An 18,520-nucleotide genomic window follows, 5' to 3' on the forward strand; every position below is an offset into this window, starting at 1 on the left:
ACGTGAACGCAGCAGCAGAAAAAGGCGACGGCGACGACGATGGTGAGGGAGGGAGAACGAACGGAGGACGAGTAATCGCAGTAGAGAGTAATCGCAGTAGAGAGAAAACTCAGTTACGTAAACGAAATAGCATATAGCGAGGGAAAATAAAGAGACATGCAGTACATGTTATAATTTTAATGTTTACTAAAAGGGACCTTAGAGGGCGCTTGTGTAAAAAAAGCGCCCTCTAAAGGGGGCCTAAGAGGGCGCTTCTAAAAGCGCTCTCTAAGGCTTTCTAAAAGCGCCTTATAAATTGGAAATGTACATGGACTTAGAGAGCGCTTTTTTAAAAGCGCCCTCTAAGGGTACCCTTAGAGGGCGCTTTCATAAACGCTCCCTCTATTGGTGTCCCTTCATTTCCTCATTATTTTTTCGCTTCACTTTAGAGGGCGCTTCGTTACAAAAGCGCCCTCTAAAGCTTTCCAAAAGCGCCTTATAAACTGGAAATGTACATGGACTTAGAGAGCGCTTTTTTAAAAGCGCCCTCTAAGGGCCACCTTAGAGGGCGCTTTCATAAACGCACCCTTTATTGGTGTCCCTTCATTTCCTCATTATTTTTTCGCTTCACTTTAGAGGGCGCTTTGTTACAAAAGCGCCCTCTAAAGTGCGCTGTCTATTCCAGTTGTTCGCTCCTTATTTTTTCTCTTCACTTTAGAGTGCGCTTTTGTAATAAAGTGCCCTCTAAGGTGCGCTGTCTATTCCAGTTTTTGGCGTAGTGTGATTATATATTCAAGCATTAGTCCACTTAATCCAAGAAATATTAAACAAATCCTTGACTTATCCCCAAAGAATCTTCCTCTGAGTCTTAATGATCTCCTTCCACGCGTTAATAGGAAACTTCAAGAAAGAGAACTAGAAGATCAGGATAGAATTGATGATTGAGTTAAGGATGATAACACGACCATCTAAACTAACATATGAATTCACGAGTGCAATTTTTAGTAATCCAATTTATAAGAGACTCTCAGGTATACACATAACAAAGGATTCTACCCATAAGAAGATCAATGTAAGTTATAATCTCATTGACAATGAAGAAAATCTTCATCCAAACATAAATAATCCAACTCAACATTAGCACCAATGAGACAATTTTTGGAAAAATTAATACCTAAGCCTAAAACTAGCTTAAAAAACTCGAAGAATATACTTAATAGTCCAAAGAATCTCAACCCATGCCTCTTTCCGAACCAAGGTACCATCTGCATACAGGAGATGAGAAATCAACAACGTCCTACTTTAAACCTAGATAAGTTACCCAAATCCACCGCTTACCTATCCAAATCAATAAGCCCCTCAACCACTAGAAGGAAGAGGAAAGGGGCCAACAGATCGCCTTGCTTAAGGCATATATGAATATTTATCTCTAGGGTGGGGAAATCTTTAACCAAAATAAAAAGATAACTAGAGAAGACACACACACACAAATCGATGTACTCCAACTAAGAGATTCATAAGCCTTTTCAAAATAAAACTTAAAGATAAGACAATCGTTCTTAGTTTTTTTGGCCAAAATAGAAAGCCTAATTAACCACCACCAAATCATCAACCAAAAGACGACTTTTAAGAAAGACAAACTAAATAGGAGATATCAAATTATCCATCACATTTGCAAGCCTTGCTGCTAATACTTTGGTAACAAGTTTGTACTATGAACCAACTATAGAAATAGGTCGAAACTCCCCAAAATGTGAAAGAGAGACGGCTTATGAGATCGAAGTACCTAAGTACGAGTCAAATCTATAGGAAATAAAATTTAGGCTATAGAACTGTTGAAATCTAATCCTTAAGTTGGTCATAAGAAACTACGAGAACCTTTTGAAAAATGAGAAGTTGAAACCATAAGGTCCTGGAAACCCCAAACTATAAAAGGAATAAAGTGATGTCCCCGTAGAATTACACATGATGGAAAGGAGACCTCAATTATTCCTAATTGTTGAAATAAAACTCAAACGGCAGAATGTTGTACCCCAAAGAAAATGAATCACAAATTTAGAAACATAACTAAGTTTTTCTCTTACAAAACAACAAACTAAGCGAGTTTGAAGAGATAAACTATGTCACCTTATTCTTCGTAACAAAGACACCTACCCCACACATTTTAAATGAGATGACCAATATTAAATTGGATTGATGGACAACCTAAATGTCTTAAATAAGACGATCAATATTAAGTTAGATGGATGGATGAACTCCTCTAAGACCATCATCGGTGTAACCCCTAGAACAACCATATAGCGTCGAGCATGGTGAGGGAACAATCCACCACCAGAATCAGGCCGACATCAACGACATTTGCTTTGATCTCATTTGATATCTGCACATCAGAGAATTTCTTCAATTTCACCCATTAGATGGACACCTTTAATAGAACGCTCTAAAATTAAAGTATAAACCATCAATTACTTTCAATTAATCAATAATAAATAAAAACAACTTAAAATTTAGAAACAATACACCGCTCCATAAAAAAAGTTTTTTTTTTTTATGTTTTGGTTGTTTTGAACCTTCATTTTTTTTAACTACTGTTATGAACAATTATAGTCTATATAACATTTGAATGTACATAAATTGTAAATATCTTATAAGTGTCTTTTCTACATAATTTTAATTTATAAAGTAAACTGTGTAATGAAAATATAGTTGAGAACTTAAAAGCCTAATAACATACACATTTGAGAAAATAAATAACTAAGTAAAGACACATTTGCGAATGCCTTTGAAACTTGGACACACTTAAAATTAAGAAACTACAAAGATTGTTTCTATTTGGATAACAGCTCCACGAGGCAGCACGATATATGAAGTGTTGACTAGAAGTACTGTGATTTCAAAACCGTCACTTTCAGCTAATGGCAAGTAGACAAGATTGAATTAATACATATTAGCTCCATCCCAACTACCGAGTAAAGCTTCCGTATTGATTCATCCTTCCTTCCATTATAAATAGACCACACTTTCTTACTATTATTTTCATCCTTCACTACTAAATATCACATTTCAATTGAGCTTGATTTGAGTATAATGGATTCCAAAATAGCAATTCTCATCCTTGGCCTAATGGCCATGGTTCTTGTTATTTCCTCAGAGGTGTCAGCTAGGGACTTAACTGAGACTTCAACTAATACCAAAGATGGTAAATTATGTTTTTTATTTTATTCTCCAAAATATGAGTACATGTGCTGTTTAAGAATTAAATTCACATATTATTTATATTTGCAGACGTTGTTGAAAAGTCAGATGAATTAAATGATGCCAAATATTACGGTGGAGGTTACAACCATGGTGGCGGCGGAGGTTACAACGGTGGTGGAGGAGGCTACAACCATGGTGGTGGTGGCTACAATGGTGGTGGAGGAGGATACAACCATGGAGGTGGTGGTTACAATGGTGGCGGAGGAGGATACAACCATGGAGGCGGTGGTTACAACGGTGGCGGTGGAGGATACAACCATGGTGGCGGAGGAGGATACAACCATGGAGGCGGTGGTTACAATGGTGGTGGAGGAGGCTACAACCATGGAGGTGGTGGTTATCGTGGTGGAGGTGGACATGGTGGTAGTTTCAACAATGGTAACTGATTATATCATCATGCATGCATGTGTTAAGTGTAATAAATAATGTTGGGTTTTCAACAAAAGAGTAAAGATAAATCACTATGTATATGTGAAGATGAGTTTGATTTCGAGTAAAAGTGGTGAATGTGTTATCATGTGTAATATATCAAATATCATCGTTGTTGTTAGTACTTTGCCTCCTTTTATATAATCCATTCCGCTGATTTGTGTAAGAAAATTCGTCCATGAATTGACGGAACAAGCAAATTTAACATAAAGTGAGACTAAGAAATTGCTTCATGCATTTAAAATCTTAGTAATGAAAAGCGTTGTATAAATCAATGTTCAATGTTCATCGGTAAAATTATGACCATTAGATATGATAACAAAATAACAGCAACATAACGTAAACATCGTATACAGAACAATGTTGGTGTTTGTTCCCCTGCAATGAAGCAATAATTTCCATCATCACAACTCAACCAAAAGATATCTCAAAATTATCATATGTATTATTAAATTTGTAATATACTTAGAGCTTATTAGTTCAATTTATGTCTTACTTCAAAGTTTAATTAAATAATTGCTGGAATAGGTTATAATGGCATTAGTTTAAGATTGCATAAAAACCATTAATTCATAATCACATATAATATGAGCTTTGGTACCAAATGTAATCGGTCAATTATATAAGAGTTGTCATTTTTTTAGATTGATTTACAATTTTGAAAAAATAAGTGAGTGTATCATATAATATACCATATAATATTATATAATATATTATTCCACTCCCGTTCACAACTCTCAATGGCATAAATTATCAAACTGTTACGTTTCTGATTCTTATGATTACAAAGGGGATGTAACTATATAATATATATAACCCTAGTCTCATCAATTATTAACAAAGGGTTAAAGCCCACCTTTTTCCCACACCAATCATGTTTTAGAAACTCGTCATTTAATTAAAAAGATCACTTACCAATAAAATGACTTATTTATGCACTCCGTCAAAATCACGATTAACCCATTTTTCACAAACTAAACAACAATTGACTATAACCACAAAAAGTTAGATAAATTTAACATTCTCCCACTTGCGCAAAATCAATTGGGTAATTTATATTTTTAAAATATATTTTGAAAACGACTCTCGAGTTAATGACTAATTTCTTAAAATGCGGCCCCATTTTAAGGAAATGCATGATTCCATATGCAATGTCTGAATATGACTTCATCCAACAAAAGTTAAGCAAATATTGAATCACGGTGATCATTATATCCTTCATTGACATCAAACCTTCTATAGTTACAAATACTACGGACTCCGTCAACTAGTCATCAGTGTGGAGTATGACAAGAAAATAACATGTCAATGTGATCCAACAGTCAACTGCTATTTTCTTTGTCAGTTCTTAACAATTTCTCTCAAATGCATTAAAGTCAAAGAAATTGCACGGTTTTACAAACCATAACGCCTCAGCTCTAATATGGTGTCCATCACCGACACAAACACCGACCTTAAAATCGTACCTCAGCTCCAATATGGTACCGATATAGTGGTCCCGAAGATGTCGAACTCAAAATTATAATGATACCTCAAACTCTAAACTACTGTCGACCATATGCACGGTCGTGCCAATGATAATGAATCTAAATTTTAACAATTATATAAATAAACAATAATAAATAATAATTATAGTCCCAATTTTATTTTTGAGTTTCTCAATTTTTTTTAAATCATATGATGATTTCTGATGACTCTTTTTTTTCTTGTAAAAATCATTTGATCAACAGTTTTAACACCAATTATATATTAGAAGTAATTCATATTTATTAATTATATTATTTTCTTAGCCCCTAAGTTTGTTAGAGGGTATTTTAGTATTTTATCCTATTCTAGTAACCCTAGTTTTAGCTTATAAATAGGGTGACAATCATTGTAACTTTTATCATCTTTTGTAGCCGTCATTCTCTTAATAGAATATTTCCATTCTTTATTTATTCTACCTTTGCACCAACAATTGGTATCTAGAGCTCCGGTTCGGATTCATTGGGAAACACGGGAAACACGAGTGAACGTGAGGTCTTGTGTGTTTGATTTTGATTCTTAGATTCGTGTTGAATCTTGAACAAAATCTGATCAGAATTTTAATTTTGTGGGTTGGGAAACACTGTGTGAGAAATCTGAGTGTACTGTGCAAGGTAGAAAGATGAACGGAAACGGCAACATGAACACCAAACTTCCAGTATTTGACGGTAAAAACTGGAATCGTAGGATGATCCAAATGCGTGTACTGTTCGGTGCTCAAGATGTTCTAGATCTTGTCACTGATGGTTATGTTCCGGTAGCAGCAGATGCGACGGATGAACAGAAAAACGCGCAGAAGGAAGTAAGGAAGAAGGATCAAAAAGCATTGTTCTTCATTCATCAATGTGTTGATGTAAATGTGTTTGAGAAGATTGCAGATTCAACGACAGCAAAGGTTGCGTGGGACACACTGGTTAGATGTTATGGTGGTGACGCATCAGTGAAGAAGGTGAAACTTCAGTCCTTGAGAAAGCAATATGAGAATCTCAACATGAAGAATAATGAGAAAGTTTCTGAATACATCTCCAGAGTGATTCTGATCACTAATGAGATGAAAGCGTGTGGAGAAACTCTTTCTAAAGAAACAATCATGGAGAAGGTATTGAGATCCCTTACCTCTCAATTTGATTACATTGTGGTAGCAATAGAACATTCCAAAGATCTGAGCACCATGAGAATTGAAGAGCTGCATAGCAGTCTAGAAGCGCAAGAGTTGCGTTTGACTGAGAGAACTTCTGAAAGGGAAGTAGAGCAGCAGGCTCTAAAAGCAACTTCTGATAGGAGGTATCAGAAGCAGTCAGAAGCCAGGAGAAGATCTGATGGTGGTCAGAAGTCAGAAAGCTCAACCTCTGATAGACAAAAGAATGCTCAGAAGGGAAAAGAGAAGTATGACAAGAAGAAGATCCAATGTTACTATTGTAAGAAGTTTGGTCACTTTGCTAGAGACTGTTGGTCAAACAAGGAGAGAAAATCAGAAGAAGCAAATATAGCCATAAGTTCTGATGACGAATCTGTGCTATTGATGGCCTCTGAATCTGATGATATGGATCTGATAGACTGGTGGTATATGGACACTGGCTGTTCAAATCATCTTACTGGAAACAAGAAATGGCTGGTTGACTTTGACTCTGAAAAGAGGACAAAGATCAGATGTGCTGATGACAAATATCTTAATGCAGAAGGTATGGGAAATGTCAGAGTGATTCTGAACAATGGGAAAACAACATTGATTCAGAACGTGTGGTATGTACCTGGCATCAGAAGCAATCTGATGAGTGTGGGACAATTAATTGAGAAAGGTTTTTCAGTTACCATGAAGGACAATCTTCTGAAGCTGTATGACTGCAATCAGAAGTTGATCATGGAGTCAGAACAGGGAAGGAATAGAACATTCAAGGTGAATGTCAGAACTGCAGACTCAGAATGTCTTAGTGCAACAAGTGCTGAGAAGGAGAGTGAGCTGTGGCACAGAAGATTTGGTCATTTGAATTTCAGAAGCTTAAAACATCTGAATTCAAAGAAGTTGGTACATGGAATTCCTGCAATTAAGAAGCCTGAAAAGTCATGCAAAGTTTGCATCGAAGGAAAACAACCACGATTGCCATTTGCGTCAGAAACTGCTCCAAGAGCAAAACATGCCTTGGGAGTTGTACATTCTGATGTGTGTGGTCCATTTCCAGTAGCATCGATTGGAGGGAATAAATACTTTGTGTTATTTGTTGATGAATTCACAAGAATGACATGGGTATCCCTTATTAAGTTTAAACACGAGGTGTTTGATGAATTCAAGAAGTTCAGAATGAAGGCTGAGAATCAGAGTGGTCAGAAGTTGAAGATTCTTAGAACTGACGGTGGAGGTGAGTATAACTCCAAAGAGTTCCAGAAGTTCTGTGAGGAGAATGGAATTGAGCATGAGGTTACTGCTCCTTATACCCCTCAACACAATGGTCTTGCTGAAAGAAGAAACCGCACTTTGCTTGATATGGTGAGAAGCATGCTAAAGGAGAAGAAGCTTCCTCAGAAGCTCTGGGGAGAAGCTGTTGCCACTGCAACGTATGTACTCAACCGATGTCCTACGAAGAAGTTGAAAGAAATAGTTCCAATACATAAGTGGACTGGAGATAAGCAAAGTGTTAGTCATCTGAAGGTGTTTGGTTCTGTTTGCTATAAACATGTTCCAGAAGCCAGAAGACAGAAGCTGGATGATAGAAGCAAAGTGATGATTCTGATAGGGTACCACAGTACAGGTGCATACAAGCTCTATTGTCCAGAAACCAATAAAATTGAATTCAGCAGAGATGTGATTGTGAAGGAATCAGAAGTTTGGAATTGGGATAAGTCTCAATTTGATTCTGATGTTAGAACTTCTGAAGAAAGGTCAGAGTTAAAAATTTCTGAAGTTGGAGTAAACTCTGACGTTGATTCTGATTCTGATAGTGAGTCTGACTCTGGAGAAGACTCAGAAGATGAAGGTGACTCTGATGACCCAGACTCTGATGGTAATCCAGATTCTGGTGGCAATTCAGACTCTAGAAATATGCCAGACCCTGAAGATGATCAAAGCTCTGGAGGAAGTCAACCATCTGAAGCTAGAAACTCTGAAGTTCAAGACTCTGAACAAGTTCAGAGACCACAAAGAATCAGAAACATCCCCAAAAGATATGCAGAATTTGACATGCTGCAAGACACTGAAGTAGACTCTGAAGGAGAAGTTATTTAGTGTGTCATGTTAGTAGACTCTGAACCCATAAGGACAGAAGAGGCTCTTAAGCAGAAGCTCTGGCTGAAGGCCATGAAAGAAGAATTTGATGCTATAGAGAGAAACAAGACTTGGAAGCTGACAGAACTTCCAAAAGACAAGAAAGCCATCAGCGTCAGATGGGTTTTCAAGCAGAAGTTAAAGCCAGATGGTTCAATTGGAAAACATAAAGCAAGATTGGTAGCCAGAGGATTTCTACAGAAACCTGGGCTGGATTACTCTGAAGTGTTTGCACCTGTAGCAAGACATGAAACAATCAGAATGGTGATTGCAATAGCTGCTAACAGGAATTGGCCTCTGATGCATTTAGATGTAAAATCTGCATTTCTGAACGGTCCATTAGAAGAAGAAGTTTACGTGTCACAACCTCCTGGATTTGTGAAAAAGAATCAGGAAGGGATGGTGTACAGATTATACAAAGCTCTATATGGATTGAAACAAGCACCCAGAGCTTGGAATCAGAAGATTGATTCATTTTTCAAGAAGCAAGGTTTTCAGAAATGTGAGATGGAGTACGGTGTCTATGTTCAGCATACTTCTGAAGGAAATATGACTCTGGTATGTTTATATGTTGATGATATACTGCTGATTGGAAGTTCTGAACAGGAGATAGCCAAGTTCAAGAAAGTTCTGATGAATGAATTCGAAATGACTGATCTAGGCAAAATGACATACTTTCTAGGGATGGAGTTCAGATACTCTGAGAAAGGTATTATTTTGCATCAGCTCAAGTATGAATTAGAACTTCTGAAGAGATTTGAACTGAAGAATTGTAAGATTGCTGTCACACCTTCTGATACAAATCAGAAACTGGATTCTGACTCTGATGGAAAGGATGTGGACGCTACAACCTTCAAACAATTGGTTGGTTCTCTGAGGTATTTGTGCAATACCAGACCTGATATTTGCTATTCAGTTGGGATGGTTAGTAGGTTCATGAGTAAACCTAAGTGGTCCCATTACCAAGCTGCTGTCAGGATTCTGAGGTATATCAAGGGAACTCTGAAGTATGGAGTATTATTTCCTTCTGGAAGAAAGGATGAGTCAGAACTTCTGAGTTATTCAGATTCTGATTGGTGTGAAGACAGAGTTGACAGAAGAAGTACATCTGGGTACTTATTCAAATTTCTGGGAGGTCCCATTTCTTGGTGTTCCAAGAAGCAACCTGTTGTGGCGTTGTCAACTTGTGAAGCTGAATACATTGCAGGTGTTGTTACTGCATGCCAAGTTGTGTGGATTCTGAATCTATTGCAGGATCTGAAGATTAAAGTAAACAAACCTCTGAAGCTGATGATTGACAACAAGTCTGCAATCAATCTTGCCAGAAACCCCGTGTTGCATGGGAGAAGCAAGCACATTGAGACCAAGTATCATTTTCTGAGACATCAAGTTCAGAGGGGAGTGTTAGAAGTTGTATGTAACACCCTTCTAAAATACCCCCAATAATTAATTAAAACAACCAAACATAATTCAAAGTATATATGCAATTAAGGGTGTCACACTTGACACTTCACACCGTGTTCCAAAATATCCGGTCATACTCATTTATTTATCAAAATAAACATTTGCATAATTCGCAGCGGATAGAAATTAACAACAACATGCAAACCATGTAACACATTACAGGTAAGATCATTCAACAACCAACAATGAAAATAAGGTAAAACATCCCGTCCCGATGTTACATCTACCAGAGCATGACCCACTAAGGAACTACACTAGACTCCAAGGACTAGCTTCTACTCAATCACTGTTCGTTACCTGAAAAATAGTTGTAAGGGTGAGTTCCTCAATCGATATAATACGCATTATAAAATATCATGTAATGATAAGTAAATTAACACATTTCATCACCCTAATCATACACATATTCAGCAACGGCAATATCAACTCATAATCATCATCATCATCATCATACTCAAACTCAACACAACCATAAAACACACGTATAATATTGGAATACATCCATTCATATTATACGCCATACATACATACATTATGCAATGAGACTCCATGCATGCGGTACCGACTATTCGTGAACATATAGTTCAACCTCACCGATCAAATCCAGATACGGCTACCAAGCTCACTAGTCCCACTCATTTGAGACCTAGTGACTCACTCACTAATTCCTCACCATGGGAATTAGCTACCACCCCAAGGGCTATGATATGCACGCTAATCACCTAGCATGCAAACATCAACAACAATCCACAATACTAACTCACTAATTCCTCACCATGGGAATTAGCTACCACCATAAAGGCCACAATATGCAAGCTAAATCACTTAGTCATGCAAACATCAACAATCATCCACAATGGACATATGCTCACACTCTAAGCCATAAACAGTCCATTCATAATTTCATACATGATAGATACATTCACAACATTATGCATATCATCATACATCATCAACATATTCACCACACAATCATATCATGTCATACCACATAATCAATCACAGCATTAGCACACTTTACTAATACCTATACTACTCAAACAACGGGAAATGATCCCTACTCTATCATACATCAGCTAAATTACATTACTCAGCTGAACAACCAAAAACTGCACAACAACAGCACAGGAAAATCACAAATCTGCCCATACGCGTACTGCCTAGTCCCATACGCGTATGGCCCATTTCTCAGCCAATCCCATACGCGTACCACCTATCTCATACGCGTATGCTACGCGTACCACTTTCCCATACGCGTACCAACAGAGACCAAACCACGTTCAAAACATCATCTTCTTCATCCATACGCGTATTGCCTAGTGCCATACGCGTACCAGACCATCTCATACGCGTATTGCCTAGTGCCATACGCGTATGACCAGAAACCAGATTTCCAGATCTGCTATGGTTTTCTCTACCACGAGATTCCTCATATCCAACCTCCTACAATCCAATTTTACACAGTAATCGTTCATATCATCTAACACAAATCATACCCTATTCGATTTCACAATTCCTACCATTATTACATCTAATTCCTACGAATTTCCTTCAATTATAATCCCAATTTCGTTCATCCAAAAGTTCACAGTTTCATCATGCATCATTCCAATTAGAGTCAAATCAATGGTTTATCACTATCCATTACATGTTAACCCATAATACCCATTAAACGATGATAAACCCCCCTTACCTGAGTTAATCCGGCAAATCTCTGAGCTTTAAGCTTTTCCTCTCTTCAACCCTCGTTCTCTTGCTCTTTGCCCTTTTCCACTTTAGAGTTGTTTCTCTGTTTTCACGTGAAAACCTCTTTTTACCAAATGGGACCTTTTCTAATTCCAACTTTTATTCCAATAATAATAATCCAATAATAATAATCCCAATAATATTCCAATAATAATCCAATTATTTAATTAAATTAATAAATATACTATTAACTTAATTTAAATAATTATCTTATTTTTATCGGGGTGTTACAACTCTCCCCCACTAAAAGAGTTTTCGTCCTCGAAAACATACCTCAAGCGAATAACTCCGGATAAGACTCCTTCATCTGACTCTCAAGTTCCCAAGTCACATTGCCACCTGCTGGTCCTCCCCAAGCTACCTTTACTAAAACAATCTCTTTACCCCGCAACTACTTCAACTCTCGATCCTCGATCCTCATAGGTGATGTTTCAACAGTCAGGTTATCTCTCACCTGTACATCATCTACTTGGACCATATGCGACGGATCATGAATGTACCTCCTCAACTGAGACACATGAAAAACCTCATGCAAATTCGCAAGTGACGGCGGTAAAGCGATACGATAGGTTACCTCTCCTATCCTCTCCAAAATCTAATAAGGACCAATAAATCGAGGTGTCAACTTCTTCGACTTCAAAGCTCGACCAACCCCAGTTATCGGAGTAACACGAAGGAACACATGATCTCCCTCTTGAAACTCAAGTGACTTCCTTCTCTTGTCGTGATAACTCTTCTGACGTCTCTGAGCAATCCTCATCTTCTCCTGAATCATCTTAATCCTTTCCGTAGTTTATTGAACAATCTCCGATCCAATCACAACACTCTCACCAGACTCATACCAACATAAAGGTGTCCGACATCTCCTACCATACAAAGCTTCAAACGGTGCCATACCAATGCTCGAATGAAAACTATTGTTGTAGGTAAACTCAATCAAAGGTAAATACCAATCCCAAGCACCTCCCTTTTCCAAAACACAAGCCCTCAAAAGATCCTCTAGTGACTGAATCGTCCTCTCAGTCTGACCATCAGTCTGCGGATGATATGCAGAACTCAATCTCAGCTTAGTTCCCAAAGCCCTCTGCAAACCTTCCCAGAACTTCGATGTAAATCTAGGATCTCTGTCCGAAACAATACTCGACGGAATACCATGCAAACTTACAATTTTCTCAATATACAACTCAGCTAATCTCTCTAACGGATAATCCATACTGATCGGAATGAAATGAGCCGATTTTGTCAATCTGTCCACAATCACCCAAATAGCTTCAAAATTCTCACTTGTCCTCGGTAAACCAGAAACAAAATCCATACTGATACTATCCCACTTCCACTCTGGAATAGCCAACGGTTGCATTAGCCCAGACGGCTTCTGATGCTCAATCTTTGACTTCTGACAAGTCAAACAAGAATAAACAAAACTCGCAATTTCTCTTTTCATTCCCGGCCACCAAAATAACTTTTTCAAATCATGATACATCTTCGTAGCCCCAGGATGAATACTCAGGCCACTACGATGTCCTTCCTCAAGAATACTCTTCTTAAGCTCGGTAACATCCGGAATACACACCCGATTACCAAATTTCAAAACACCATTCTCATCAACTCTGAATTCACCACCTTGACCTTGATTCACTAGAGTCAACTTATCAACCAAAAGCATATCGGATTTCTGACCCTCTCTAATCTCATCCAGAATACCACTCGTTAACTTCAACATTCCCAGTTTAACACTATTGTGAGTACTCTCACACACCAAACTCAAGTCTCTAAACTGCTCAATTAAATCCAATTCCTTAACCATTAACATAGACATATGCAATGATTTCCGACTCAATGCATCAGCCACTACGTTTGCTTTACCCGGATGGTAATTCAAACCAAAGTCATAATCCTTCAAAAACTCTAACCATCTCCTCTGTCTCATATTCAGCTCCTTCTGATCAAACAAATACTTTAAACTCTTATGGTCACTGAAAACCTCAAATCTTGACCCGTACAAGTAATGCCTCCATAACTTCAGAACAAATACCACAGCTGCCAACTCTAAATCGTGCGTCGGATAGTTCCTCTCATGAACCTTCAGTTGTCTCGAAGCATAAGCTACAACCTGCTTATTCTGCATCAAAACACCACCTAAACCCAACAATGAAGCATCACAGTAAACCTCAAATGGTTCCGACGGACTCGGTAATATCAGAATAGGGGCAGTAGTTAACCTTCTCTTTAACTCTTGGAAACCTTCTTCACATTTTGAGTCCCAAACAAACGCTTGCCCCTTCCTAGTCAACATCGTCAACGGTAACGCCAACTTAGAGAATCCTTCAATGAACTTCCTATAATAACCTGCAAGTCCAAGAAAACTCCTTATCTCAGAAACTGACTTCGGAGCTTCCCACTTAGATACCGCTTCTATCTTAGAAGGATCAACAGCAACACCACCTCTTGAAATCACATGACCAAGAAAACTAACCTCTTCTAACCAAAATTCACACTTAGACAGTTTAGCAAATAACTTCTTTTCTCGTAGAACTCTTAAAACCATTCTCAAATGCTCAGCATGCTCTTCTTCAGATTTCGAATACACCAAAATATCGTCAATAAACACCACAATAAACTGGTCTAGATACGGATGGAAAATCCTATTCATATACTCCATAAATACTCCAGGCGCATTAGTCACACCAAAAGGCATTACAGAATATTCATAATGTCCATACCTTGTTCTGAAAGCAGTCTTCTGAATATCCTCAGTTTTCACACGTATCTGATGATACCCAGATCTCAAATCTATTTTACTGAACACACTCGCACCAACCAACTGATCCATCAAATCATCAATCCTCGGCAAAGGATACCGATTCTTGATCGTCACTTTATTCAGTTGCCTGTAGTCCACACACAACCTCATAGTACCTTCTTTCTTCTTAACCAATAACACTGGTGCACCCCACGGTGACACACTCGGACGAATAAATTTCTTATCCAACAGATCTTCCAACTGACTCTTCAATTCAGTTAACTCAACAGCAGACATATGGTACGGAGCCATCGACACCGGCCTAGTACCAGGTACCAAATCAATCGAGAACTCAACTTCACGCTCTGGCGGTAATTCATTCACTTCTTCCGGAAACACATCAGGAAAATCACACACCACAGCTAGATCGCAATTCACCAGTTTATCTTTAGCCTCCAAAATCGCTAACAGCATAAACAACTCTGCCCCATCTACTACTTCCTCATTCACCTGCCTTGCTGATAGAAACAAACTCTTTCCTTCCTCAATCTCAGGAAAGCTCACCGTCTTATCAAAACAGTTGATATAAACTCGGTTAAACACTAACCAGTTCATACCCAAAATAACATCAATCTGCACTAGTGGACGACACACTAGGTCCATCCCAAAGTCTCTACCAAAAATACTCAAAGGACAATTTAAACAAACTGAAGTAGTAGTCACTGAACCCTTCGCAGGAGTATCAATCACCATACTTCCATGCATCTCAGATATCTCTAACTTAAGTTTCACAGCACAATCCAAAGATATAAAGGAATGAGTCGCACCTGTGTCAATAATAGCTACAAGAGGAAAGCCATTAATATAACACGTACCTCGGATCAAACGATCATCTGCAGAAGTCTCAGAACCCGATAAAGCAAAGACCTTGCCTCCCGACTGGTTCTCTTTCTTTGACTTAGGACACTGTGGACTGATATGACCCACTTCTCCACAGTTGAAACAAGTCACAATCTTCAACCGGCACTCTGCGGCCAAGTGACCACCTTTTCCACACTTGAAACACTTCTTCTCAGTACTGGTACACTCATGGATACGATGTCCAGCCTGACCACATCTATAACACTTAGCAGGGGCACTGGAGTCTCCCCCACTAGGTCTCTTCATCCCACCCTGTCTCTGGAAACCCTTGCCAGCTGTATACGGTTTCCCACGATCATTCTGATTCTTGCCTTTCCTATCAACCCTTTGCTGATAGCTCTCCGCTCTGGCCTTGGTATCCTGTTCAAAAATCCTGCAACAGTCAACCAAATCAGAAAACACTCTAATCCGCTGATACCCAATAGCCTGCTTGATCTCGGGACGTAACCCGTTCTCAAACTTCACACATTTTGAAAATTCCCCAGTAGCCTCGTTATAGGGAGTGTAATACTTTGACAGCTCTGTGAACTTAGCAGCATACTCAGTAACAGACCGGTTGCCCTGCTTCAATTCCAAGAACTCTATCTCTTTCTTTCCTCTGACATCCTCTGGAAAGTACTTCCTCAGGAATCTCTCTCTGAACACCGCCCAAGTGATCTCAGTATTCCCAGCAGTTTCCAACTCAGTGCGGGTAGCAACCCACCAATCATCTGCTTCCTCTGACAGCATATGCGTACCGAACCTGACCTTCTGGTTATCGGCACACTCAGTCACTCGGAAGATCCTCTCGATCTCCTTCAACCACTTCTGAGCGCCATCTGGATCGTATGCTCCCTTGAACATTGGAGGATTGTTCTTCTGGAACTCACTCAGTTGACGAGCAGCTCCCATTCCTACAACATTCGGATTCCCTCCAAGTACTCCAGCTAGCATACCCAGAGCCTCAGCAATCGCAGCATCGTCTCTACCTCTTCCAGCCATCTCTATTCTGAAAACCCAACAAGCTAAAACAATAAGTACTAATAGGGTTACACAACACCTATCCCGTACAGGGGAAATAGAATAATTACGACTCGACTCGACCGACTATGCTCTGATACCACTAATGTAACACCCTTCTAAAATACCCCCAATAATGAATTAAAACAACCAAACATAATTCAGAGTATATATGCAATTAAGGGTGTCACACTTGACACTTCACACCGTGTTCCAAAATATCTGGTCATACTCATTTATTTATCAAAATAAACATTTGCATAATTCGCAGCGGATAGAAATTAACAACAACATGCAAACCATGTAACACATTACAGGTAAGATCATTCAACAACCAACAATGAAAATAAGGTAAAACATCCCGTCCCGATGTTACATCTACCAGAGCATGACCCACTAAGGAACTACACTAGACTCCAAGGACTAGCTTCTACTCAATCACTGTTCGTTACCTGAAAAATAGTTGTAAGGGTGAGTTCCTCAATCGATATAATACGCATTATAAAATATCATGTAATGATAAGTAAATTAACACATTTCATCACCCTAATCATACACATATTCAGCAACGGCAATATCAACTCATAATCATCATCATCATCATCATACTCAAACTCAACACAACCATAAAACACACGTATAATATTGGAATACATCCATTCATATTATACGCCATACATACATACATTATGCAATGAGACTCCATGCATGCGGTACCGACTATTCGTGAACATATAGTTCAACCTCACCGATCAAATCCAGATACGGCTACCAAGCTCACTAGTCCCACTCATTTGAGACCTAGTGACTCACTCACTAATTCCTCACCATGGGAATTAGCTACCACCCCAAGGGCTATGATATGCACGCTAATCACCTAGCATGCAAACATCAACAACAATCCACAATACTAACTCACTAATTCCTCACCATGGGAATTAGCTACCACCATAAAGGCCACAATATGCAAGCTAAATCACTTAGTCATGCAAACATCAACAATCATCCACAATGGACATATGCTCACACTCTAAGCCATAAACAGTCCATTCATAATTTCATACATGATAGATACATTCACAACATTATGCATATCATCATACATCATCAACATATTCACCACACAATCATATCATGTCATACCACATAATCAATCACAGCATTAGCACACTCTACTAATACCTATACTACTCAAACAACGGGAAATGATCCCTACTCTATCATACATCAGCTAAATTACATTACTCAGCTGAACAACCAAAAACCGCACAACAACAGCACAGGAAAATCACAAATCTGCCCATACGCGTACTGCCTAGTCCTATACGCGTATGGCCCATTTCTCAGCCAATCCCATACGCGTACCACCTATCTCATACGCGTATGCTACGCGTACCACTTTCCCATACGCGTACCAACAGAGACCAAACCACGTTCAAAACATCATCTTCTTCATCCATACGCGTATTGCCTAGTGCCATACGCGTACCAGACCATCTCATACGCGTATTGCCTAGTGCCATACGCGTATGACCAGAAACCAGATTTCCAGATCTGCTATGGTTTTCTCTACCACGAGATTCCTCAGATCCAACCTCCTACAATCCAATTTTACACAGTAATCGTTCATATCATCTAACACAAATCATACCCTATTCGATTTCACAATTCCTACCATTATTACATCTAATTCCTACGAATTTCCTTCAATTATAATCCCAATTTCGTTCATCCAAAAGTTCACAGTTTCATCATGCATCATTCCAATTAGAGTCAAATCAATGGTTTATCACTACCCATTACATGTTAACCCATAATACCCATTAAACGATGATAAACCCCCTTACCTGAGTTAATCCGGCAAATCTCTGAGCTTTAAGCTTTTCCTCTCTTCAACCCTCGTTCTCTTGCTCTTTGCCCTTTTCCACTTTAGAGTTGTTTCTCTGTTTTCACGTGAAAACCTCTTTTTACCAAATGGGACCTTTTCTAATTCCAACTTTTATTCCAATAATAATAATAATAATAATAATCCAATAATAATAATCCCAATAATATTCCAATAATAATCCAATTATTTAATTAAATTAATAAATATACTATTAACTTAATTTAAATAATTATTTTATTTTTATCGGGGTGTTACATTGTACACTGCAGCACTCAGAAACAGTTAGCAGATGCTCTGACGAAAGCTATCA

General features: G+C 38.5%; 1 protein-coding gene across 1 annotated transcript; it reads left to right on the top strand.

The window, feature by feature from the left end:
- The first annotated feature begins 3,005 nt into the window (after positions 1-3,005).
- Positions 3,006-3,783, top strand: LOC127112633 (abscisic acid and environmental stress-inducible protein). Its single transcript, XM_051046386.1, has 2 exons — positions 3,006-3,178; positions 3,265-3,783. Exons 1-2 carry the CDS (start codon positions 3,067-3,069, stop codon positions 3,621-3,623), a joined length of 471 nt encoding a protein of 156 aa, XP_050902343.1. The 5' UTR covers positions 3,006-3,066; the 3' UTR covers positions 3,624-3,783.
- The last annotated feature ends 14,737 nt before the right edge of the window (positions 3,784-18,520 follow it).

The sequence above is a fragment of the Lathyrus oleraceus genome, unplaced genomic scaffold, assembly GCF_024323335.1.
Source record: "Lathyrus oleraceus cultivar Zhongwan6 unplaced genomic scaffold, CAAS_Psat_ZW6_1.0 chrUn0189, whole genome shotgun sequence".
In the NCBI taxonomy this organism is placed as follows: Eukaryota; Viridiplantae; Streptophyta; class Magnoliopsida; order Fabales; family Fabaceae; genus Lathyrus; species Lathyrus oleraceus.